General features: G+C 60.3%; 1 protein-coding gene across 6 annotated transcripts in view; it reads right to left on the bottom strand.

Annotated features, from left to right (window-relative positions):
• Positions 1–1,691: 1,691 nt before the first annotated feature.
• The window catches only part of SRCIN1 (SRC kinase signaling inhibitor 1), a 61,073-nt gene continuing 38,503 nt past the window's right edge, over positions 1,692–24,261 (bottom strand). For 2 of the 6 annotated variants that reach the window (XM_071728784.1, XM_071728782.1), the window contains exons 4-21: positions 17,301–17,493; positions 16,862–17,060; positions 16,219–16,312; positions 14,989–15,803; positions 14,470–14,562; positions 14,316–14,359; positions 13,384–13,562; positions 12,438–12,613; positions 12,130–12,260; positions 11,686–11,833; positions 10,211–10,523; positions 9,681–9,933; positions 9,401–9,555; positions 9,136–9,288; positions 8,223–8,345; positions 5,723–6,895; positions 4,294–4,434; positions 1,692–1,929 (exon numbers count right to left, since the gene is read on the bottom strand). In XM_071728784.1, the coding sequence (XP_071584885.1) occupies positions 1,804–1,929; positions 4,294–4,434; positions 5,723–6,895; positions 8,223–8,345; positions 9,136–9,288; positions 9,401–9,555; positions 9,681–9,933; positions 10,211–10,523; positions 11,686–11,833; positions 12,130–12,260; positions 12,438–12,613; positions 13,384–13,562; positions 14,316–14,359; positions 14,470–14,562; positions 14,989–15,803; positions 16,219–16,312; positions 16,862–17,060; positions 17,301–17,493 (4,509 nt within the window). In that variant the 3' untranslated portion in view covers positions 1,692–1,803. Of the gene's footprint in view, positions 2,243–4,293; positions 4,435–5,722; positions 6,896–8,222; positions 8,346–9,135; positions 9,289–9,400; positions 9,556–9,680; positions 9,934–10,210; positions 10,524–11,685; positions 11,834–12,129; positions 12,261–12,437; positions 12,614–13,383; positions 13,563–14,315; positions 14,360–14,469; positions 14,563–14,988; positions 15,804–16,218; positions 16,313–16,861; positions 17,061–17,300; positions 17,494–19,391; positions 19,796–24,261 lie in introns of those variants that run through there. The other 4 variants (XM_071728785.1, XM_071728783.1, XM_071728786.1 and 1 more) reach the window with 4 other exon arrangements.

Raw genomic sequence — 24,261 nt, 5'->3', positions numbered from 1 at the left:
GGTACCAAGAAAAAAAAAAACAACTAAAAATTGGAAATGAAGTCAAACGCATCAGGTGAGTGCTATTGCTGCTGGAAGGGGGGGGGCTGCAGCGTGGGTGTCCCCCCCCCCCCATCCTGCACCCCCGGCAAGGGCCAGGGTGGGGAGGGGGTCGGGAAGGTGCTGGTCGGAGGAGGGGACTCAGCACAAGAAGCTGCGAGGAACCAATCCTCGGGGAGCCAGGAGGAGCTCCAGGGTAAGGAGGGGGGGGAAAGCCCCCCCCAGTACACCAGACGGGAAGAGATTTATTTCTTTTCTTTTCTTTTTTTTTTTTTTTTTTTAATATTTATATATATATATTTATATTACCTATATTATATATATATAATATGTAAATATATTTTTAAAACAATATAAAATGTTAAGACACTTCACTTAAATGTAAAGAGTTGCTTTTTGCAATCCAAAGAAATTGCATCATGATTTTTTTTTTCCTTTTGTTTCTTTTTTTTTTTTTTGTGGTTTTTTTTTTTTTAAGGTTTTTTGTTTGTTTTGTTTTCTGTTATTCAAAAAAGGCTCGTTTCTTCTGTACAAAAATGACTGAGATACAAAAAAAGAGGGGCGGGGGGAAAGAAGAAAAATAAGAATAATAAAATAAGAAGAATAATATTAATAAAGAACAACTCAAGGACAAACTAGCCAACGAAAAGAGTGATTCCATCTTGTGCTGCGCCGCGGCGGAGCACACGAGAACACGGACACGCGTGGCACACACACACGTGTACGCACACGCGTGGTGCACGCGCAGGTCCCGACACACGCGTGGCACCCGCCCAGCTCCGCAGTGCTGCCGGGTGGCGGCCAAGGGACGGGGACCCCCCCCCCCCTCCCACGGGTCCCCCCAGCTTTATCTGTGCCCTGGGGGTCCCCTCGGGGCTGGGGGGACCCGTCCTGCTGTCCCCAAGGGGGGGGGAAGGGGACAGAGGTGTCCCCGCTGCGGTCCCAGCGCCTCTTTGTCCCCGCCCCGCCCCTTTAAAGTGCTTCGGTCCCACCCCGGGGGGGACGGGCGGCCCCCACCCCGCCCCTTGCTGCCCCCTCCCCATTTTACAGCCCTGTCCCATCCCCAGGGGGGGCGGGGGCTGGAGGTGACCCCCACCCCCTCGGGACAGCACCGAGCCCTCGGCCAGCGAAGGACACAGCCCGGCCAAGGGGTCACCCCCCACCCAGCCCTGGCAGGAGCCCCCAGGTGGGTGTCACGGCTGCCGGGGTGCTGGGGGGTGGTCGGGGGGGCTGGGGGGGGGGTCTTCTGCTCTTTCCCACCTTTCCGTGGTGGGTTGGGTGCTGCCTGTGCAGGCAGCGGGGTTGGGTGCTGCCCAGTGTCCTCCTTGCTTGGAAGTGGTGAAACTGGTGGAGCAAAGCTCTGGGAGCTCTTAAATAAACAGAAAATTGGGGGGGAGGGAGGGGGGAAACCAAACCCAAACGAACCGAAAGGAAAAAGGGAGAAAAAAGGGAGGAGAAAAGAGAGAGAGAACCAGAAAGTGGCTGTTTGGCCACTGGGGGGGGGAGATGGGGAGAGAATTTGGGGGCTGTGGGGGAGCAGAGGTGGGACACGAAGTCAGCCACATGGAGCAAGACATCGATTAAAAAGAAAAACCAAAAAAAAAAAAAAAAAAAAAAAAAAAGAAAAAAAAAAAAGAGGGATGGGTGACAATCCCTCCAGGTGCCTCAAGAAGCCAAAGTTCCCAGGGAGGGGGAGCCCAAGGAAAGGAGCAGAAGCTCAGCCCCAGGAGCAGCAGAGAGGTTGGGAGGAGCTGGCAAGGCTGCTCAGAAGGAGATGGAGGAATTCCTTGCCCCAAAGGAAGTCAATACAGGGATGGATGTTCTGCCAGCCGTGGGTTTTTCTGAGACCACGGGGGAGGTCTCAGGAGCCTCTTTAGATGGTCTGGTGGCCTAGAAAGAAAAGCAAGATTCAAGGAAGAGGAGGAGGAGGAGAAAGGGGAGGAAAGTCAAACAGTTTCTTGAAGAAAAGTAATAAATTAAAAAAAAAACAAAACAAAACCAAAAAACGAAACCAAAACAAGACAAAAGAAAGGAGGAAAGAAGAACGGAACCAAAGGGAAGAAACAGGAAAGGCAAAGCAAAACCACAACCAAGACCCAAAAGAGGAGTTTGTTCAGAAGCAGCATTGAGTTTTTAGGCCTGAGGTCAAGCAGCTGGAAAAGGTCCACAAAGAGAGCACGAGATGAGCTGGTCCCACACGTTACTGGATGGGAAGGGGACGTCCCCACGAGGAGGAGAGAGACAGAGACAGATGGACAGGGGGACAGGGGGACAGAGGGATGGGGGGACAAGGATGGGGGACAGAGGGATGGGGGGACAGGGATGGGGAGACAGAGGGATGGGGGACAGAGGGATGGGGGACAGAAGGATGGGGGGACAGAGGGATGGGGGGACAGGGATGGGGGACAGAGGGATGGGGGACAGAGGGATGGGGGACAGAGGGATGGGGGGACAGAGGGATGGGGGACAGGGATGGGGAGACAGAGGGATGGGGGGACAGAGGGATGGGGGGACAGAAGGATGGGGGGACAGAGGGATGGGGGACAGAGGGATGGGGGACAGAGGGATGGGGGACAGAGGGATGGGGAGACAGAGGGATGGGGGGACAGAGGGATGGGGGGACACACGGACACACACAGAAGTGGGGGATGAAGGGGAGAGGGGAGAAAGGTGGGGAGGGGGGACAAGAAGGGCAGTGTTAGAGCAGAGGTGCCTCTGGGCAGCCCCACGCCAGCCCCGGTGCCTCCGGGGGGGTGATGGTGCCCACCCAGCACCCATCACGTCCCTGGGGTCACCACCAATGTCACCCACCCCTGGTCCTGCACAAGCTGATCCCAAGGGAGCTGCAGGGGGGGGGGGGAGGGAGGAAGGAAGCCCCCAAACCCTCCTGGCATGGGAGGAGGGGGCTGGCAGCCCCCCAGTGCCCCCAGTGCAGGATGGGGGGTGCTGCTGGTGAGGGGGGGGACATGGACAAATCCTGCCCTGTGTGGGAGCACAGGGACCCCCCTGGATCTCCCTAATTTGGGGGGGGTGGGGGTGAAAACCAATGTGCACCCAGGGGGAGGAGGCAGGGAGACCCCAGCCTGGAGAACAGACACTCTTGGGGACATTTTGCCACTGTCCTGGGACTGTCACTGTCACCTGCATGGCCCTGAGCTGGTGACAGAGCAGCTGAGGGGGGGGATGAGGGGACTGAGCCGGGGGGGATCCCATTTTTCTCATGTGCCATTTGCCCAAGTTCCATGAATTTTCTCCCAAAGCAGCTCCAGGCAGCTGGGAAAAGCCTTCCCTTTATCTGACAGGGTTTATGGATCCACCAGAAGGAGCAAAATGGGGATTATTGGGGGGCTGGGGGGGGGTGGGGTTCAGGGCCAGACCCAGGGAAAGGAGGGGAAGACACAGAATAGGGAGGGGGGAGAGGATGGGGAGAAGCTCCCGTGGTGCTGCTGCCCAGCTGGGGGGGCTGAGGGGGTGAGGAGAGGGGTGGGGGGGCTGCCAGCTGCCTGGGGTGACCCAGCAAGCCTGAGACCCCCCCCCAACCAGCACTGGGGGGGCAGCAGGAGTGCTGGGAGCCCTGGCACCCACAGCAGGAGTGATCCCTGGGGATGGGAGAGGGGGAGGTGCTGGGCTGGGGTGGGGGGAACACAAACCATCCCATCCCAAAACGCTCCTTTTCCAGCTGCTGTGCCCCCCACCCCCACCCTCCCACCCTGAGGCTGCTGGGGACCATCCCCTGGCTGTCATCAAGGTGAGGGTGCAGGGAGGGTCCTGGCTCTCCAAGACCCCCCGGGATGGGTTGAGCCACCCCGGGCAGAGGTCAGTGAAGCCCCTTGGAGCCCCTGTGCTGAGCACCCACCCTGCAGTGCTCAGCACCATGGCTGGGATGCTGCTGGGGGGGACTGGGGGTCCCAAAACTGGGGCTCAGCCCTGGCCATCAGGGCAGTGGTGGCACAGGGGACAAATGCCTCACACCACCCTGCTCATGAGCTTGTCACTCTCAGCACACAGTGGTGTCCCTGTCCCCAACAGCCAGCTCCAGCAACGACCACCTCAGGCACCCCAAAAAACGGGGTCCTTATCCCTCCCACCCCACCCAAGGCGAAGGGGAAGCACCGAGAGAGCCCGGACCCCCATATAGGGGCTCCCTTGCCTCTCTGCCCCCCACCCACACCCTCACCCCGAGGTGTGGGGGCTGGGGGGGTACCCGTGGCTCCCCCCCGTGTCCCTCAGAGCCGGTGCTGTCCCCAGGCTGACCTGCTGCTGGCCCTGGATCCTCATGTACTCCATCCTCTGCTTTAGGTGTTTGCTCTTGTCGGGGCTGCCCTGCTGGCTCTGCTTCAGCCGGGATGTGGGGTTCACAACCTTCATGGCCGGGATGGCAACGCCACCACCGCTCTGTGGGGACAAAGAATTTGGGGGGAGAGGGAGGGGAGAAGGGGGTTAAAAGCAGAGAAAGCCCCCCCAGTGGCACTGCTGGCAGCTGGGCACTGCCTGGAGCTGCCTGGTCGGTGGCACCACCGTGTCCCTGCCTGGACAGCCCTGGGTGGCAAAGCCAGGCAAGGACAGGGACGTTGGCTCCGTGTGCCAAAGGAGCTTTTGCTCCTGTTTTGGGGAGCTCAGAACCCAACTGGGACTTACCAGGAGGCACTGACCACTGCAAGGCAAAGAGGGAGTGAGGGGCAAACACCGGGAGATGGAGGGCAGGAGGAGAACATCCCCCCCCCCGGGATGGAGCACGGCCAAGAGACAGGAAAAGAGGCGCCGGGGGGCAGGAGCAGATTCCAGGTGGAAACGGCAGCAGTGGGAAGACAGAGGTTTTCATTTCAACTACAGATAGAGGCACAAAGGCTTGGATTCCACCTCCAAAGGCTTGGATCCCCACCGCCACAACCGTTTGGCAGCATCCTTCAGAGCTCTGCCCTTCCCTGGGGACCCCCGGATCCACTGCCCGACCCTGAGCTGAGCTTTGCTCCAGCCACAGCCACCCCACAGCTCTGCTTCACACCTTCCCAGCCTCTGGAAACCCGCAGGACCCAGCCCATTCCCCAGGCAGAGCACTGTGATGGGGCTGAGGTGGCCAAGGCACACGGAGATTTATTCCCCAGCTCTGGATGCTCTCGGGAAGGCTGATGACGGTGGCAGTGGCTCAGGGTGAGGTTTCCTCCCCTCTTTTCCCAGCTATTCAGCCAGCCCAGAAGCTACTGAGGATTCCAGCAGGTCTGGATGGTTTCAGGGAGCCCAGGCTGGGATTTAACAGCACTTTGGTAGAGAAGTGTTTATGCAGAAGGGGAAGATGAGGGACGCTGCTTCCTCACCCCCTCGCTGGCCCCATGGGGTGCTGCTCATCACCATCCCCACACTCAGCCCCAAAACTTGCCAGAGCCAGAGGTACCAAATAACCAGGCTCTATAAGCAGGGTCTAATCTGGTGCTTTGCACAGCAAGGGATGGCACCGGGTGGCAGCAGCAAGGGGCAGGTGGCAGCACTGGTGTCACCCCCTTTCCCAATGCCTGCGCGTCCTGAAACCCCTTCCAGTGGCAGAGGGAAAAAAAGCAGATTTGTTTTCCACCTTGGCTCTGCCTGGAGGTAGAGTCACAGAGAGGGAGCAGGTAGAGGTGCAGGAAGAGAGACATCAGAGTGAGTCCGGGGCAGAGCACAGCAAGAGGGAGAACAGAAAATAAACCTGCAGGGTGTCGGGGAGCTGCAGCTTGGGCTTGCTTGGAGAGGGACTCTCAGGAGCATCAGTTTTGGTCTGACTGAGGTCCAGGGCAGTCCCATGGGCACAGCTTCTGTGTCTGAGATCCCTCAGATCTTCCTGGGGCTTCTGAGCAGCATCCTCGGGTCCCTCGTGTCTCCGGAACACGAATTCGATGTTGGGGTGGCTGCTGATCTCACTGATGGTTATTTCCAGCTCACGGATGGTTTCTTCCAAGCTATCCAGCCTCTGGTAGGTGCCTTCATAAATCTCCTTGCTGCACGGAGTCCCGGAGAGGCGAGGGGACAAGTGGTCTTTGCAGAGCCCCTCTGCCACCTTCCTCCTCCTCACCCCGGGGTCCTCTGTGCCACCTTCCCCCCCGGCAGCTGGAGCCACACCACGGTTCAGCCTCGAGAGCTCCTGGGGATGCTCAGCCTGGGGCTGTCCCCTTCCCTGCAGGGCTGGATCCCTGCCTGGAAAAGCTCCAGGACTCGGTGCTGGGCAGGCGGGGGCTGAGGAGCTGCCGCCCCTCGGTGTTTGTTTGCAAAGCCCAGGGGAGGCTCCGGGAGGGATCGCTGCCTCCCACAGGCTCCGCCCGGCTCCTCCCCGGGGGTCTCCGTCGCCGGGAAGCCGGGGGATGGGGCCGCAGCCTCCGCCTGCCTGGCCGGGGGGGAGCGGCAGCATCTCTCCGGCACCACCACCCGCGGGGTCCCCCCGGGGGGCATGGGGACCTCGGTGACAAGTCTTGCCGCTGCCTCCTTGCCTGCCGGCAGTGCTCAGAGCAGTGTCCCTTCCTCGTCCCCCCACGGGAGAGCTCACTTTGTGCCTTGAGAGAGCCGGGACCTTGCTGGGGACCCCCCAGATCTCAGCTGCTGCCTGGGCACAGCCCCCAGAGGGGCAGCCGTGGGGCCGGGGGTTTGGGGGGCACCCGGGTGCAGAGGGAGATTTTGCAGAGCTGCCAGGTGAGACTTTGCATTTCCTTCCCCCCTGCAGTGCCAGCTCCCCTCCCGCTGGCTCCCCGTGCTCCGAGCTGCCCCTTTCCACCCACACCTCGGGTTCGGGTTCGGCTTCGGGGGACGGCGGTTCCGACACCCACTCGGTGAGCACAATCTGGGGGAGGGAGAAAGCCCTGCTCCCCGGGGCTGCCAGGGCCACTGGCTCCTAGGTAGAGAATTCAGAGAGATTAAGAGCCGGAGTGGGAGGAGGTGGGGAGCTGCTGCAGCACCGTGTGGCCCGTGTGCTGCTCCGTGTCCCCGGTGTCCCCAGGCACCCCAGTGCCACTGGGCTGGACTGGGAAGGGAGATGCTCGGCAGGGTCGGACTGGGAAGGGAGATGCTCAGCTCCCAGCCTGACGTTCCCATCCTTACCCCCAGCTCAGACAGGGACTGGTTTTCCACTGTCCTTAAAGAGTCTGGGAGGTTTTTGGCAATCACTTAGCAAAAGGGGAGCTGGTGTTGCTGCAGCTCCCTTTGGGAACCTGACTGCCAGGGCCCAGCTGGGAATTTCTCCCGTGAACTGGCACAACACTGGTGGAAGAGCAGAGCCCTGGTGTCAGGACAAGCTGGTGCCAGCAGAGCTGAAGGCAGGGGATGAGCCAGCACCACAACCGAGCTGCCAAGGGGCACCCTGAGCAGCAAGAAGCCACCAATCCCTCTGCCTCACCACGCTGTCCCTGTCCCACGGGAGATGCCATGGTGTCAGCCCCCCGGGTGAGCTGGGAGCAGAGAGGGAAGGAGGCAGGAGTGCTGGCACGGGGACAGAACTCTGGGACCAGAGCTGGATCCATCCGAGGGCTGGGGAGAGGGATCTGTGCCCACAGCAGGGACAGGGGATGCTGCTCTGGGGCAGCTCTGGTGGCTTCAGCCCTGCTGCTGGGTCCCACGGGTGAGGGGAGGGACCCAGTGGGACCCCCACCGTGTACCCGGTCCCCCCAAGAGCTGAGCTGCCCTGATGGGGCAGAGAGCAGGATGGGCACTGAAAGCATCAGGGGAGGGGAGCTCTTTGCTTCTCCCTGCTCCATCCCACCCAGACTCCAGGCTCCTTCCATCTCTCCTCCTTTTTCCCAGGGCAGGAGGGGTAGGGGGGAGGGGGGGGGGGGCTGTCACCAGGGCCAAATCCAAGAGGGTCCCAGCATCCCCCAGCCCTCCCTCTCCTGCCTACATCATGCACCACATGCACGGCCACCACTGGCCCCATTCCAGTGCCACCCTCCCCGGGTACCCAGTGAGGTGACAGCACCTAGAACCCCCCTGTGCCCTGCCCAGTGGGGTGCTGGGGTGACCCCTTCCTTCCTCCCCTCGGGGGGGCTGCAGGACTTGACCCCCAGGGGAGGTGCAGCAGCCCCGGGGCTGGGTTAGTGCTGGGTCCTGTGCCCTGGTGGTGAGGCAGGGGGTGAAGAGAAGGCATTAGTTGGTTAAATCAGAAGTGAGCTGGAGAGAGGTGGGAGAGGAGGTGGTTGAAGTGCAGCCAGATCACTCCGAGCTGTTACCTTCCATCCTGCAAGGGAGGTCCCGTTGGGCCACAGGGCTACGTGCCCGGGGCAAGCAGCAGCCCCCAGCGGGTGGTAACGGGGCTTGGGAAGGAAAGGGGAGGCAGAGCTCCTCTGAAACACCTGGGGAGTCAAACACGGCGGGTTGGAGCAGGGAGGTTTGGTGGGGGGGGGGGAATGGGTCCTGAAGGAATTCTTGCCGTGGTCACGCCAGGATGGGGGCTCAGCAGCCAGCAAAATATCACCTGGATTCACATCATCCCGGGAAGCATCCCTGGTCCTCTGCTGCCTCCAGCATCACCTGTGCCCCCCTGCAGCATCCCCCGTATCCCTGCTGTGTCCCCCCCTTTGCAGCATCCCCAGTGTCCCTGCTGTCCCCAGGCCTGCAGCATTACTGTCCCCCCCCCCAGCATCACCAGTGTGATGGGCCTGCAGCATGGCCCATCACCCAATCTCCTGGAGGAAAACCAGCAGGAAAATCCATCCGTGACCCACGTGGGCACCTTGACAGCACCAAATGGGGCAGAACGTGGGGCAGAGCCTGGGGGGGGGGGCTCAGAGCCTCAGGACAGCGTCTGGGGTGGGATCCCCACACACAGACCCTCAGCAAAGCTCCAGCTGAAGCTGCGTGGGGTTCAGAACCAAACTCAGGCTGAAAGCCCGAGTGGAAATGCTGTGGAGAGGTGGTGGTGGTGACCCAAGCACCTGGATGTTTTTGGGGGGGGGTCCAGCAGGGTGCAAGATGAGGGACAGAGGTGAGGAGGTGAAGCCCATGACTCTGCTGCTGCTGGGAATGTCATTCCCTGGTCCCCATCTCGTGATGGGGGGTGTGAGGGGTCGGGGCAGGGTGGGCACACAAAGTTTGGGGGGGGAGGGTGAGCTGGGGCCCCCCCGCAGTCCCTCCCACGCTCACCTCCAGCTCTGCTATGATGCGATCTTCATCATCATCATCCTTGATGGCCGAGGCGATGATGGGGGGGGTGGATGCAGGCCTGACCACCTCAGACACCGTCCTCCTCAGCTTCACCTGGGGCTTCTGGGTCTCCAGCTCCTCCGACTCAGCCTTCTGCAAGGGGGGGGCAGGGTGGTGAGGGGCTGGGGGGGGGGGCACGGGGAAGCCAGGGGTGGTCTCGGAGGATGGGGACCCGTTGGGTCCATCCCGTGGCATCACTCCCTACCTTGATGAACCCGGGCTCCTTCTTGCTGGTGACAATGACCTCCCCACTGCGGGTGGTGGTCAGCCCGTGGGAGGAGGGGAAGCTCCGGCGGGGGGGGGGAGGTGGTGGTGATTTGGAAGGTTTCTCCGTCCGGTACCGCGGCACCGTCAGCTCATCTGGGCACAAAGGATGCTCTGAGGGCAGGAGACCTTTCCCTGCCCCTCTCGCCCATCTCCCGGGCACAAACCCCCCCCCCTTTTGGGGCAGCCCCATCCCCCAGGATCTGGATCCCACCCCATACCTGAGCCTCGGCGGCCGCCAGGGTCCCCTTTGCCCCCCGCCTTGGCCGCGTGCTGGGGCTTGGAGGGTTTGTGCTCGGGGGTGGAGGCTGTGCTGCTGCTGCTGCCCGGGGTTTGCTTGTGCTTGGCAGCGAACTCCAGGTCAGGGATGGCTTTCATCAGCTCAGCCTGGGTCTCCTCCAGCAGGCGGTTGATGTCCTTGGCACTGTACTGGGTCAGCGCCGCCCGCTTCTCCTCCCAGTCCCGCTCGGCAGCCTGGGGATGGGGGTGGGAGGAGGGGGGTGTCAAGCAGAGCACCCCCAATTCCCTTATTCCTCATAAGAACTTCTGCTCCAGAACCTTCCCCAAACCCTTCATCCATCTCCGGACACGTTCCAGCCCCTCAATGTCACCAAACCCCAAACCCCCACCGGCTACAAACCCAACCAGGAGGAAGATGGACCCGGTTCCCATTCCCAGTTTTAACTGGGAGGCAGGGTTAGACCCTCTAGAAGAACCCCCCCATCTGAGGAACCCCCCCCCAGGCTCTCACCTCCACAGACACAGCTTTGTCCACGCTCTTCTTGCTGGGGGTCTCTGGGCCCGTTTGGGTCTTGGCCGGTACCATCTCGGGAGCTCGGGAAGGGTTATTGCTCTTGGAGGGGTGGCTCTGGGTCTGGGGGGGGCTGTGCCCGAAGCTGGGCATGCCCAGGCTCTCGGTGGCAGCCGTCAGGTGGTGGAGGCTGACGGGGGGGCTGGGGGGCATCTCCAGATCCAGCCCTTTGCTGAACTCTGTCTCCGGGGCCACCTTCTTGGGGGATTGGCTGAGGTTGCTGGGGGGGGTCCAAACGCCCTCGTCCACTTGTCTGCAAGGGACAGAAGGTGCTGCACAGCCTGGGGAGGGAGGGCTGCAGCCCCCTGCCCAAGCCACACCACAAAAAAAAACCCAAAACAAATAAAACCCCACCCAAACTTTCTCTCCTGAAGCTCTGCCTTGCGTGGGGCTGAAGATTTAGAAACCCAGAACCCCAGAGTGGGTTGGGTGGGAAGGGACCTTAAATCCCACCCAGTGCCACCCCACCCATGGGCAGGGACCCCTCCCCCAGCCCAGGGTGCTCCAAGCCCCATCCAACCTTGGACACTGCCAGGGATGGGGCAGCCACAGCTTCTGGGGGCAGCCAGGGGCTCAGCACCCTCACCCCAAAGGATTTCATCCTCCAGCCTAACCTAAAATTCCTCTGTTTCAGGTCAAAACCATCCCCCCTCCCCCGAGGCTCCCTGATCCCCAGGAAGGGCTTGGAGAACCTGTCTGTTCTCATCAGCCTTGCAGGGAACAGGGGCTCTCCAGTCCCTGCTCTCTCAGATCTGCCTGAATTTTGCCCTTTGGATTCAGGAGTGATCCAGGCCAGGGAATGAGAGGTTGGCAGAGGCAGCCCCAGCATCCCAGCTCCCTGCTGCAGCAAAGCAGGGCAGGCAGGAGCCCCAGGCAAGGCTGGAGCTTGGAGCATCCTCCTCCTGCAGCTTGGCTGAGCTGGAAACCAACCCCAGAGGTCTGGTGATGGGAGGATCGAGCAAGGTTGCAGCTGGAAGGGGATTTTTTTTATTATTTTTTTTTCTCCAGCTAAACATTTTTGGTTTATTTTGTTTTCCTCAGGAAAGAGATTTCTGAGCACATCAAGGGTCACCCTTCTGACCCCTTGTTTGAGGGGATGAGGAAAAGCCAGTGTAGAAAATGTTCCCCACATGGGCACTGGAGAGGACCAAGGGCACTTCTGAGTCCTTTAGCAGAAAAATGAAAATGAACTTTTTCTCTTTGGTGTTTTTTTTGTTTTTTTTTTTTTTTTTTTTTTTTCCAACAGCCCTCGGGATTTGCATCCACAAAGCAGAGAGGACAGAGCAGAGGGGGCACAGGGGACACCTGAAGGGACTCCGAGGTTCTGGGAAGGGGCGGAAGGTGTGATGGCTCAGGGAATGGTCAGGGTGAGTTGGGGGGGGGCTGAGGGTCAGGTTTTTGGGGTGGGGGCTGACCTGCGGAGCTGGGCCAGGGTGTCGGTCACCGTCTTGCAGCGTTTGAGGAGCCCGTCCAGGCGGTTGGGCTCCTCCTTGAGGAATTTGACAGCTTCCACCTCCACCCGCAGCACCACCCGCATCTTGCTCTGCAGGCTGGGGAACTGGGCTGGGAAAGGGGGGGATGGGGAGGGGTCACCAGGGTCCCTGCTGTGCCGAGGGACCCCAAAACCATCCTGACCATCACACCCATGGCAAGGGCACCATGGAGAGGGATGAGTCCCAAGGAGTCCTCTTGGTGTTTCTCCTCTTCCCCCTGCCCACCCCAGACCCTCACATCCCTGGGCACCCAACACCACCCCGAGGGGGCACCCAGGACCCCAGGGGAGCAAATCCCACGTGTGAGGACGGAGCAGGGAGATGGAAACAGGCTCCAGGTGTCACCCAACCCCATCACCTCCTCACCCTTGAGGTCTGTCAGCGTCTCCCCCAGCTGCTTCAGCACCACTGCCTTCTCCTCCAGCTCCTGCACCGGGATCAGCCGATGGTTGTGGGCCAAATCCTTCTGGATCTTCTCCACCGACTTCTCCAGGTCACTGTGAGCACAGGGACAAGGCAGGGGTGATGCCACCGCTCCACGAGGTCCCCAGGAAGCAGAGAACAGAGCTGGGGATCCCTCCCCATGCAAGTCGGGGACGTGAGCCAGCTCTTTGTCACCCGGGGGGGATGTGGCTCAGGGAGGGAGGACCCTGCCTGCCCCAGCCCCATCTCACTTGAGCTGTTGGGTGATCAGCTCCTCCTCGTTGAGGTACCGGAGCCGTTCCTCCTCCACCAAACTCCTCTGGCGTTGCAGGGGGTCCTCGTGCTTCCTCACTGCCTCCGTCACCCGCACGCTCAGCTCCGTCTCCGTCCTCCGCAGCATCGTCCTCACCGTCTCCTGGTTCTGCAGCTGGGGGGGGAGCAGGAGGGGTTTTAGGATGAGGTGGTGGTCCCCAAGGTGGGGGTGACCACTGGGGACACCTCTGAGCTTGGCGGAAGGGGGGATCCCCTTGTTCTCCCACACCCACCCCATCCCACTCCATCCACCCCACCCCATCCCATCCCATCCTACCCCATCCCATCCTACCCCATCCCATCAATCCCATCCACCCTATCCCATCCTACCCCACCCCACCCCACCCCATCCCATCCCATCCCATCAATCCCATCCACCCTATCTCATCCACCCCATCCCATCCTACCCCACCCCATCCCACCCCACCCCATCCCAGGGAGCTGAACAGGAGCCCAGGTGTGCCCAGTTGGCCAAGAAGGCCAAGAGCATCCCGGACTGGATCAGGAACAGTGTGGCCAAGAGGTCCAGGGAAGGGATTTTCCCCCTGTACTCAGGTGAGGCCACACCTTGAGTCCTGTGTCCAGTTCTGGGGCCGCCAGGGGGAGGATTAGGTTGGATATTAGGATGGAATTTCTTTCCAGAGAGGGTGAATGCACCAGGCTGCCCAGGGAGGGGGTGGATTCTCCATCCCTGGAGCTTTTTAAGAAGAGACTGAAGGTGGCATCAGTGCCATGGGCTGGGAACCATGTGGGGGGGGGAGTGGATCAAGGGCTGGACTTGATGCTCTCAGATCCGGATGATTCTGTGACTCATTTCCTGCTCCAGAGTTGGAAAACCTTCGGGAGGAGTTGGATGGGGTTGGGGTTCCCCACTCGGGTACCCACCTGCAGCTTCTTGAGCTGCTGCAGCTGGTTGCGGAGGTCGCTGGCGTTGTGCTGGAGGTCGTGGAGGTGAAGCTGCATGTGCAGGCGGGTGACAGCCGTGGGCTGCCCTGCTGGGGTGCTGGTGGCCGAGGGTGGGGGTGGCACGGGCACCGGTGTCCCCATCCCACTGCGGCTGGTGGCTGCGGGAGGGGACAAGGGATACAGCTCGGGAAGAGCACCTGGAACGTTCCCCGAGGAGGACTCGGTCCCCACGAGTCCCCGTTGGCCACCAGCAGCTGGATACAAGGTGGCCAAGGTGGCCACCAACATCCTGAGTGGTACCGGTGCTGGTGGTACCCCCAGGCAGGGATTGTCCCCTGTGCTGGGCACTGCTGAGGCCACACCTGGAATCCTGGGGTTGGGTTTGGGCCCCTCAGGAGCAGAAGGAGACTGAGGGGATGGAGAAAGTCCAGAGAAGGGAATGGAGCTGGGGAAGGGGCTGGAGCACAAGGAGAAGGGTTCTCAGGAGTGGCTGAGGGATCTGGAGGGTTCAGCTTGGAGAAAAGGAGGCTGAGGGGAGAACTTCTCAGTCTGCAGCTCCCTGAAAGGATGGAGCCCCCATCCCTGGGGGGTTTCCAAGCCCTGGAGATGTGGTGCTGAGGGCCATGGGGTCATGGTTGCACTGGCTAATTGATCTCCAAGGTTTTTCCCAACCAAACCAAGCTGATGCTTCCCAGATACCCACACAGGGGCTGTCTCTGCTCCTCTCTCTCCCTCCTTCTCCATCCCCCTCAACCCACCCCCTCCACGCTGTCTCCAAGAAAAGTCCCGTCCCCCCCTGGGGACCCCCTGCTCCTGCACCCACCCGGGGAGCCCCAGCAGTCATGGGTGGGTCCCGGGGGGTCCCGGGGGGCCCCAGGGGGTCCCGGGGGGTTGTCTCTGCAGTCACTTACACGCTGATGGGGGGGTCCCACCATTGGTGGCCTCTGTCTTCTCACTGCAACGATAGAGAGGAGAGGAGGGAGCGTGGAGCAGGCAGCAGGGGGGGCTCGGGGAGGGGGTTGGCAGAGCTGGGGGTCCCGGACACCCCCACCCCCCCCCACTTACCTGGGGGTCTCAGCCTCAGAGCCGCGGAGCAGCGCGCTCTGCACCAGCCCCGTCAGGCTGGCAATCTGCTTCTCCATGGCCTCCATCCGCTCCCTGCCAGGGGACAGGGACACCTCAGGGGACAACGCCAGCATCACCGACACCCTCCCTGTCCTGGCCTCACCCACAGCCACCCACGGGAGTCCCAGGAGGGACAGCAACACCCACCCCTGTCCATTCTTTCTTCGGAGTTCCTGGGAAGCTGTGGCTGCCCCATCCCTGGCAGTGTCCAAGGCTGGATGAGGCTTGGAGCACCCTGGGCCCACTGGGGGAGGTGTCCCAGACCATGGGTGGGGTGGCACTGGGTGGGATTTAAGGTCCCTCCCCACCCAACCCACTCTGGGATTCCCTGATTTTTGTCCCCACTCAGCCCCACACTGTGGTGGCACCGGGGCAAAACCTTCCCCTCTCCTTCCTCCACCTCCCCAGCTGCACCAGCTCAGCAGAAACCCCATTATTAGGGGACTGTCCCCTCCTCACCTCGTTTCTGTGTCCTTGGCCGGTCCAGGGGACCCGAACCCTGAGAGCGGGCGATCAGCTGGGCCGGGGAAGAGCTCTGGGGGAGCAGAGGAGCCGGGGTTCCGGGGTTTGTTGATGGGGCTCTCCATGAATACAGAGGAGCAGGAATCCTTACGGAAGGACTGACGGACGGGCGAGGAGCGGCTGGGGGGTCCCGAGTAGGGGCTGTGGGGTCCCTGGCCCGGCTGCACCTCCACCATCTTCTGAGGGGAGGACGGGGGCATCCTGAAGCCCAGGCCGGGTCCGTAGGTGTCGGTGTAGAGGGGGGCGTTGGGTTTGTACAAAGTGTCCTCCAGCTCCGACTGCAGGGCGGCCGCCGAGTAGGTGCTGAGCGAGCGGACGGACCCCCGCTTGTAGAGCCCCCCCGAGTAGCCAAAAGGGTCCCCCATGCCAGCCAGGGACTGGGTGGAGGTGATGCTGAGCCTGCCCTCGTGCACCATCCCGTAGGGATCGGCGTACAAGCCCTCGTTTTTCACCAGCACCACGTTCTTCCCCGCCAGGTCCTCGTCCGGTTTGACGTCCCGGCGTTCCAGGATGGCGCTGGGGCTGGGGGAGACCCCCGGGGCAGGGGGGAGGTTGGAGAGACGCTCCCCGTGATGGACGGGGCTGCCGGCGTAGGAGGGGGGACGGCCCCCGCTGTAGGACATGCGGGACCGGGATGGGGAGGAGGATTGGAGCCCGGGGGGAGGGGAGCTGGAAGCCAAATGGGAAGCTGGGGAGATGTTGTTGAGGCGCCGGGTGGGAGAGGACTCCCTGGAGGTGTAAACCATCTCCCTCTGTGGAAATATGGGGTGGGGAGGGGTGTCAGACAGCAGGGTGGTCCCACGGGACGGTCCCCCCCCCCCGATCTTGCTCCGAGGATCTTGCTCCTTGTCCAAGGAGCTCCTGCATCTTCACCTGGGCTTGGCAGCCAGCAGCCCCAAGATTGGAGATTGACTGGAGATCAATCAGCCCTCCCTCCTGCCCAGGAGTGGGGTGATCGACCCCGAGGAACCCCCAAAACCCCCGTGTTCAGGACCCTGCAGCTGCACCCCAAACGTCCATCCCCTTACAGTAACAACTCTGATACCAGGAGAGATGAACCCTGCTCACTACTCCTCCCACCAGCACCAGTAAGTCCCAGTCCCTGTCTCTGGGGGGCTCTCTCATTCTTGGTGCCAGCCCCTCCCCAGCCCCCTCACCCCCCCTCACCCTCAGGTCCCCGTTGGCGATGTGGGAGGCGGGGAAGGAGGCGTAGAGGGGCTCTTTGCGGTAGATTTTAATGATGCTTCTGTCCTGGATGTCACTGAAAGGAGAGGAAGAGCCTTGAGCACCCCAGAGGAGGCTGCTGAGCCCCCACCGTGTCCCAGCCCCAGGTCTGCACCCATCCCGCTGATTCCACGGAATCCCAGAGTGGTTTGGGTGGGAAGGGACCTTAAATCCCACCCAGTGCCACCCCACCCATGGGCAGGGACCCCCCCCACCAGCCCAGGGGGCTCCAAGCCCCATCCAACCTTCAACACTGCCAGGGATGGGGCAGCCACAGCTTCTGGGGGCAACCTGGGGCTCAGCACCCTCACCCCAAAGAATTTCTCCCTCCTATCTCCTCTCCATCTCCCCTCTTGCAGCTGGAAACCTTTCTCCCTCATCCCATCCCTCCAGGCCCTTGTCCCAAGTCCCTCCCCAGCTTTCCTGGAGCCCCTTCAGGCACTGGAAGGTGCTCTAAGGTCTCCCCATGGGATCCTTCTCTTCTCCAACCTCAACACCCCGAACTCAGCCTGAATTCTCCTCCCTGGGGATGCTCTGAAGGGAAAGGGAAAAAACAAAGCTGTGGGGGATCCCCGAGCCCCCTCACCGGACATCTTCCAGCTCGTAGAAGACGTTGCGGGACTCGTCCTTGATGAGGATGGCAGTGTTGGGAGATTTCAGCATCCCCATGGTGAGCTTCTGGGGGAACATGTGGACGATGAGGGCGTGCAAGGTGTCCATGCTGCTGATCTCGTGGGTGATGTGAACCCGCCTCGTCTCATCCCCAAACTGCAGGAAAAGGACCCCTGGAAGCAGAGGGGAGCAGAAAGCAGGGAGATGTCACCACATCTGAGGTGTCCAACCCTGGTTTTTCCACCTCCTCGGAGGTCTCCACACCCAATTGTGGCCTCGGGGGACACCCTGGATGGCAAAGTTTCTCATCCAACCCCCCTGCAGTGCCTCCCGCTCCTCCTGGGATGCTTTGGGCAGATCCAAACTGGTCCCACCCCAGGGAAGTGCTGAGCCCTGGGCAGTCCTGGGGGTACCTGGTGAGCGCAGCTTGGTCTGGCTGGTGGAACGGGAGAGGGGGAGGCTCTGCCGGAACCGATTCATCCTGCTGAAGCCCAGGGGCAGCTCTGCCTCTGACATGGTTTCCAGGGATTCAGCCGAGGCAAAGGAGAGTTTGGCTTGGTCAGCCAAGCCAGGCTGGGAGCCCTGGGAATGCCGGGAGCTCCTGGTCTGGAAGGGGAGAAGGGAGAGGTCGGAAAGTTGTGCTGGTGACCCCGGCACTGCTGCTCCCACTGCTCCTCTGGAGCTGGGGGGAGGCTGAGCCACTCCCAGGGATGCTCAGTCCTGGATCCTGGGCTGAGGCTGCACAGGGATCCATCCCGCAGGGATGCAACCCAGAGGAAGGATGCAACCCAGAGCAGGGATGGAATCCAGAGCAGGGATTCAATTCAGATCACGGATGCAATCCAGAGCAGGGATGGAATCCAGAGGAAGGATGCAATCCAGATCAGGGATACAATCCAGATCAAGGATGCAATCCAGACCAGGGATGCAATCCAGATCAGGGATACAATCCAGAAAAGGGATGCAATCCACAGCAGGGATACAATTCAGACCAGGGATGCAATCCGGATCAGGGATGCAACCCAGATCAAGGATACAACCCAGATCAGGGATTGCCACCAGGTGCCACCTCCAGGCCTCCTCCATCCCTGCCCTAAGCAGGTACAACAAGTGACAGTCCCCTCACCTCCTGCCAGCCACATTTCAAAGCCTCCTGGAGCCATTCCAGGCACCTTGGGGCTCCCACACCAGCATCATCCAGGAGATAAACCCGGTGCTGGTGACCCAGCCAGGCTCTGCATGCAGGCTCTGGAATAACCTTAGCAATTATGGGAGGTTACACATCCATTACAGCAAGGAGCCAGCTCCTGGGAAACATAAATGCCTGAGTTATTCTGGAAGCAAAGCAGCAGCAAGGTTTATGGCTGCCTGAGCCAGGGGAAGGTAATGGCTTTGGGTTTATAGCAAGAAAAAAAAAAAAAAAAGTAATATTCCAGGAGTCCAATTTCACACGGCCAAGTGTAATTCCTCTGCCTTCAAAGTTCAGGCTAAGGAGAGGGCTTTGCTGCACAAACATCTCCAGACCCACAACTGGGTCTCTTTGCCCCCCCTCCTTGCTGGGAACCCTGCTTTGTCCCCACCCCCCCAGGACCAGGCTCAATTTTCCAGACGCTGGCAAATGAAAGAGAGAGAACAAACAGCTCCTGGGGTGTGGAAAAGGCAGCACAGGGAAGGGACTGCAGCTCTATTTTGAGACCCAAAAAAAAAAAAAAAAAAAAAAAGAAGAAAAAAAAAAAATCAATATGAAACGATAACAGCCATCATCATCATTTAAATTAGACATTAATTGGAAGATTTAATTAATCCTGTGGGGCGGGGTTTTTTCCTAGGACTTGAAATGTTCTCGCTGGAGCTAATTGCTGGAAAATTGACTGCTTGGTGTTGCTGTTGTTGTTTCCACAGCAGGAATGGGCTGGCAGCAGGGTTTGGGAAAGGGACAGGGAGCTGGGGTGACCCAGGGCCAGCCCAGGCCTGGGGGTTCTGCAGAGCTCAGGAAGCTGCAGGGAGCTGGGGGGGATGGAGAAACCACAGCTTTGACAGGATGAAGGTTTTGGGGATAAAGCAGCTGCTTTTGGGGGGTCCCTGTCCTCATACAGCCCTGGGGCACCTCGTGGGCTTCTGGTTGCCCATCTCTGGGGGTCTCAGGGCAGGTTTTGCCCTCCTGGAAGCCCTTTCCTCCTCTGCTCTGTGCCAGAGGGGTCTGACCCTGCCCCATCTCCATCCATCCCCCCCTCCCCAACCTCTGGGCTGGAAAAAACCCACGGAGCTTTCACACCAGTGACCACAGACACTCATCCCCCTCCCCCTCCTTCCCCCCCAGGACCTGTTTTTGTCTGGAGAAAACAATCCTAAGGAGAAAAGGATTTATCCAAGGGGAGGGGGAATCTCCCAGCAGGGGACACGAGGCTGTGTGGCTTTGTCCCATCTTCCCATCGACCCTGCAGCCCCTCACCCCTCCCAAAACCCAGCCAGGACACAGCCCCCCCCCCAGCACCCATACAGACCTGGACTCCCAGCTGTGCAGGATGAGTCCTCGCCATGCTAAAGCCACCAGCAGCCTCTGTCCCCAAGCTCAGCCCCTGGCAGGGACCTTCCCATCCCCCAGCCAAGCCCCCAGGGCTGCAGGGGGTGGCTCTGGTGGGGCTGGATCCAGCAGCAGCCCCCAGACCCCCCCAGCTCGGGCTCCATCCTGCCCCATCCGCAGGGATGAGGGACTGGGGAGTTTTCAGGCATCATCATCCCTGGGATGGGTGGATGGAGCCCTGGGAAGGTCCTGGGCAGCTCTGCCCCACTGCCACCTTCCCAGCTCCCTCTGCATCTCCTCTGCCACAGGGATGGATGGGGATAAAGGAAAGGGGGATTTGGGGGGGTGAAAAGCTTGGGAAACAGCTGGCGTGGAGCTGGCAAACCCAGCCCTGGGCAAGGCAAAGCAACTGGTGATTTCCTGAGCTCACCCCCCCCCCACCCCCAGCCCCTGGTTGGACACTGATCTGGATTAATCCCTCGTAATCCCCCCCCCCCCAACTCATCATTTAATCCAGCATCTGACTGTGGGGCCCATCTGGTGCTGTGCTGAGCTCTGGTGGGATGGGTGCTGGCTCTCAGCACCCCGAGGGGGCCAGGAATGGATGAGGAGATCCCAGCTGGGATGGACAACTGGGAATTGCTGCTGGAGCTCTGCTGGGAGCCCCCTGGGCTCTCCCTGAGGGAAAACAAAGGGGAGCCCCCCCTCCCCTTTCCTGTACCCCCTCCTGGCACAGCACCCCTGGGATGGGAAGGGTCATGGGAGAAGGCAGTGGGAGCTCTCAGGTGGGTCTCTGCCTGCTGCTTCTTGGAGCCTTGATCTCCACCCTGCCTCTGCCTCCCTGGCTAGAAAAAAAAATATAAATAAGAAAAAATTATAAATAAGAAAAATAGGTTTCTCTCAGCCATTAACCACACCATTCCCTGGATAAATAGACCTCAGAAAGAAAAGGATGGGGGAAAAAAAACAATGGACACAGCTCCTTTGCCCTCCCCACCCCTGGAAATGCCTGGGTGGAGGCTGCACCCCAGGGTGGGGACTGGGAATGGGTGAGGGTCCCTTGGGGTGGAGCTGGGGGTGCTGGGCTCTGTGCTGCCAGGCAGGGTCAGCAGCAAAGAAAGCTGTGAGCAAAGCTGGGAGAAAAACAACATCTGTCCCTCCTGCAGCTCTGCTTCTGTCAACATTTCCAAGGAAAATTTTAATTGAAATTGGGAACTTTTTTTTTTTTTTTTTTAAGCAGCTCTGGGAGGGGAGGAAGGGAGAAAGGGAGGGGGGGATGCACACATCCATCCTGCAATGTTTTCTCCTCTGTGTCTCTGCCTTCCTGACCCCATCACAACACCACAGGGGGGGTTCAGCCAGGCCTGGGGGCCATTCAGCCCCTCAGCAAGGTGGGACCTGCCCTTTCCTTCCTCCCTCTGAGATGCTGGGATGGGATCCCACCACCTCCACCCCCTCCTGCCTCCCAGAAATGGCTGAGAGGGGTTCCTGAGGGGGGGCTGGGCCATTGGTGCTCCAGGACAGTGGAGCTTTGGAAAATCAACTCCAGTTGGTGTCTGGAGAGCTGCTTTGAGGCTTCCCAGTCTGCCCAGTTCTCACCCCTCTGCAAGCAAACTGGTGCCAGCACACCTCACCCAGCCACTCTCATTCATTCATTCATTCCTAACGAGCTCCTCTCATCCTTAATTATTGATGCTCCCAGAGAGGGAGGCAGGGAAGGAGCTGAGGGATGGTTTGTAAGAGGAGCAGAGCCCTGGGAAGGGGACCCTTCCCCAGCTGCCTCCTCCTCACCTCCAGTCTCCCAGTAAAACCATTTTGAGGAGCAGCCCCCAGCAGGACCCAGCACCCCCAGGTACAACTCCTCCCCCCACTCCTTCACACCACCTCCAGCAGCCAGAAACACCAAAATTCCAGGCCAGGAGGAATTCCCAGCACCTCAGCTCCTGCCTCCAGAGCTGGAAGAGCCAGGAGATGCCCAGCTGGGAAGAAAAGGAGGAAAACCTGGGAGTAACTGGGGCTGCGGCAGCAAAACGGGAAGAAATGGGAGGCCCAGGGAGCTGTGAGCAGCACGGGGAGGGATCTGCCCCAAAATCCCTCCCACCCAGGGGTGGGGGGGTCTCTCCATCCCACCCCCACCCAGCTCTCCTCGAATGAAAAGTGAAGGCGCCGGCGGCAGCGAGAATTCACCCAACCCTAATGCTCAACATTTTGTCAGGATTATCCCGATTAACCCAGAATTAATCCCGATCTCAATGTTAACAGGATTAGTGTTCAAATCGGATTACTTTAGGTTTGGGTTGGTTTTTTTCTTTTTTTTTTTTTTTTTTTTTTTTTTTTTTTTCTTTTTTTTTTTTTTTTTTTTCTAAACGGGACCCCTTGACTCAAGCAGGGGCCTTTCCCCCCCAGATGTTCACAGCCCCCCACAACCAGCCAGATGTCAGCAGGAGCTCAGCAGGAGCTCAGCACCCTGCCCTGAGCCTCAGGAAGAGGTGAAAGGGGCACCCTTGCCCCCAGCACCCATCTCACCACCTCTGCCAACCAAACACCCAACCTGCCCGACCTGAGGAGGGTGAGGAGCAGGAGCCTGACCCTGGGATGTTGCATTTCCAAGCAGAAAACTTCTTTTTGCCCTTGGACATGGCCTGGGTGGCTCTGCAAGGGGACAGAGGTGGCTGCTTCCCCTTTCTTTGCATTTTTTTTTTCCACTTTCTGGCTGGCATCACCTTCCTCCCTCCCTCCCATCACCATCCTCCCTTCCATCACCTTCCTCTTTCCCTCCCATCACCATCCTCCCTCCCAGCACCTTCCTCCCTCCCATCACCTTCCTCCCTCCCTCTCTCCTTCTCCTGCCTGATGAATATTTCAAAGCCTGGATCCTCTGCAGCCTCATGAATATTGAGGGCTGCTGGTTGCCCAGGTGGCAGCCCCTGCTCCCTCGGTCCCTCAAAAGGCACCAGCAGCAGGGTTGGCACCCCCGAGGTCCCTGGCAGCATCTGCTGGGTGCAGAAATCCAGCCAAGCCCCTCAAAACACTCATTCACACCCCCCCAAAAAAAACCCAGAAGGTCCTGGCAGGCAGGGCTGGAGCAGGGAGCACCCCTGGGTGGGGGGACACTCAGTGCCAGCTCATCCTCAGCCCCCAGGGCTGGGCACAACCCTGGCTCTGGCCGGGAGCTTCATCATTAACCTCCCAGAGAGGATTTTTGCTCCTGGAATTATTTTTCCCAGGGTTTTGAGCAGCCCTGCCCAGGCTGGCACCCTCAGGGGGGGCAGAGAGAGGTTGGAGGCAGCACCTTGGCTTGGGGGGGGTCCCTGGGGAGGGATCAGAGGAGATGATTTTAGGGGCTGAGGGTGCCAGTCCTGCCTTCATCCCAACCTCATCCCCCTCGGGGACACCCCCTGGGGACACCCCCCCACCCCCCAGCACCCCCTTTCCTGGCCAGGGCTGAGCAGCCACCACGTCCCCTCCCTGCTCTCTGGCGAGGCCACCTCGTGTGACAGCATCTTCCAAAAATAAGGGAATTACTGCATCCATCGGGGGCGCCGGAGGACGGGCAGCAAAGCCGAGTGTGAGAAAGCAGCAGAAAAGGGATGAGGGGAGGGGGAGAAGAGGGAAAAAAACCAAACCCTGAAGCCCCCTCCTCGCCCCCAGCAGGGAGAGGAGGCAGCAGAGGGTGCAGGGCAGTGGGGACACCGGGGTGAGCAGTGTGGGTGACGGGGACCTGGCAGTGACAAGGTGACAAGGCACAATTTTGAGGCACAATTTGCTTTTTCAGCTGGAGGGAGGGAGGGAGGTCGGGTGGTGGTGAACACGTGTGGGTGCCACGGGGAAAGCAGCTCCCTGGGGCTGGTTTGAAGTGCAAAAAAAAACCCCAAAACACTCAAAAAACCCCAAGTGCAACAGCCCCAGACCTGGGGTGCCAGCCCAGCCCCTGCTGCAGGTGGTGGTGACCTGTAATCCTAAAGGTGTCACCTGGCCCTGCCGTGCCTCAGTTTCCCCGTCCCTCCGCTCATCCCTGGGGAGCTGACAATCGGTGACAGCTCCCGGGACGGCTCAGCAAAACCCCCAACTGCAGAGAGGAAGGAGGAGCAGCTGCTCCCCCTCTGAACAACAAAATCTCCCCCAGAAACGCCGGGGCTGCTGCCGAGGCCGGAGCAGGAGCTGCGGGATTACAGGACTTAAACCCTCCTGGTATTTACCCGGCTCCTCTCAGCAAACGTCTCTGCCTGCTCACCATCCCGGCTGGGAAAACGCCCCCGGGATGCGGTGCCAAGGGCTCCGCAGAATTCCCGGGAATCCCAGGGACACGGAGCCACCGCTGCTGGGTGACACAGCCCCGGCCACTCTCTTTAAAAGACAAAAGAATTCCCCCTCCCGCTTTACTCCCTTCCACACCCCACTCATTTTGTTCCTTTCCTTTGGTCCCTTTGATGGTTTTTTTTCCCAAAATCCCGGCACCAAAGGTGGCTCTGCCTTTGGCTCTTCCCATTCCTCCTCCCGGGAGAGCCCGGAGCCAGCCCAACCCCCCAATCCACCCAGCGGGAGCCCCCGGCCCTCCCAGCAACCTCCCAGATCCTTGGGGAGGGATTGAGGAATTTGTCCCCTCCCCAGCCAGACCCGGGGATGTCCCTGGAGTCCCCCCCAGTCCTGCAAACCCCGGGGTTCCTGCCCAGGAACCCCAAAACCTCCGGGAGGGTGGCTGGGAAGTGGGGTGGGGGTTTGGGGGTGGGTTTGGGGGTGGGTGGGTGCCAGGCTGTCCCTGCCTGGGGGCTCAGGAAGGAGCAGCTGTGAGTGATTGGATCCATGGGATCCAGCTGGAGGGGGACATCGACCATCCCAGGGATGGGACC

This window comes from Heliangelus exortis, chromosome 29 (genome assembly GCF_036169615.1).
Source record: "Heliangelus exortis chromosome 29, bHelExo1.hap1, whole genome shotgun sequence".
NCBI lineage: Eukaryota > Metazoa > Chordata > Aves > Apodiformes > Trochilidae > Heliangelus > Heliangelus exortis.
This window is presented reverse-complemented; position numbering and strand designations above follow the sequence as displayed.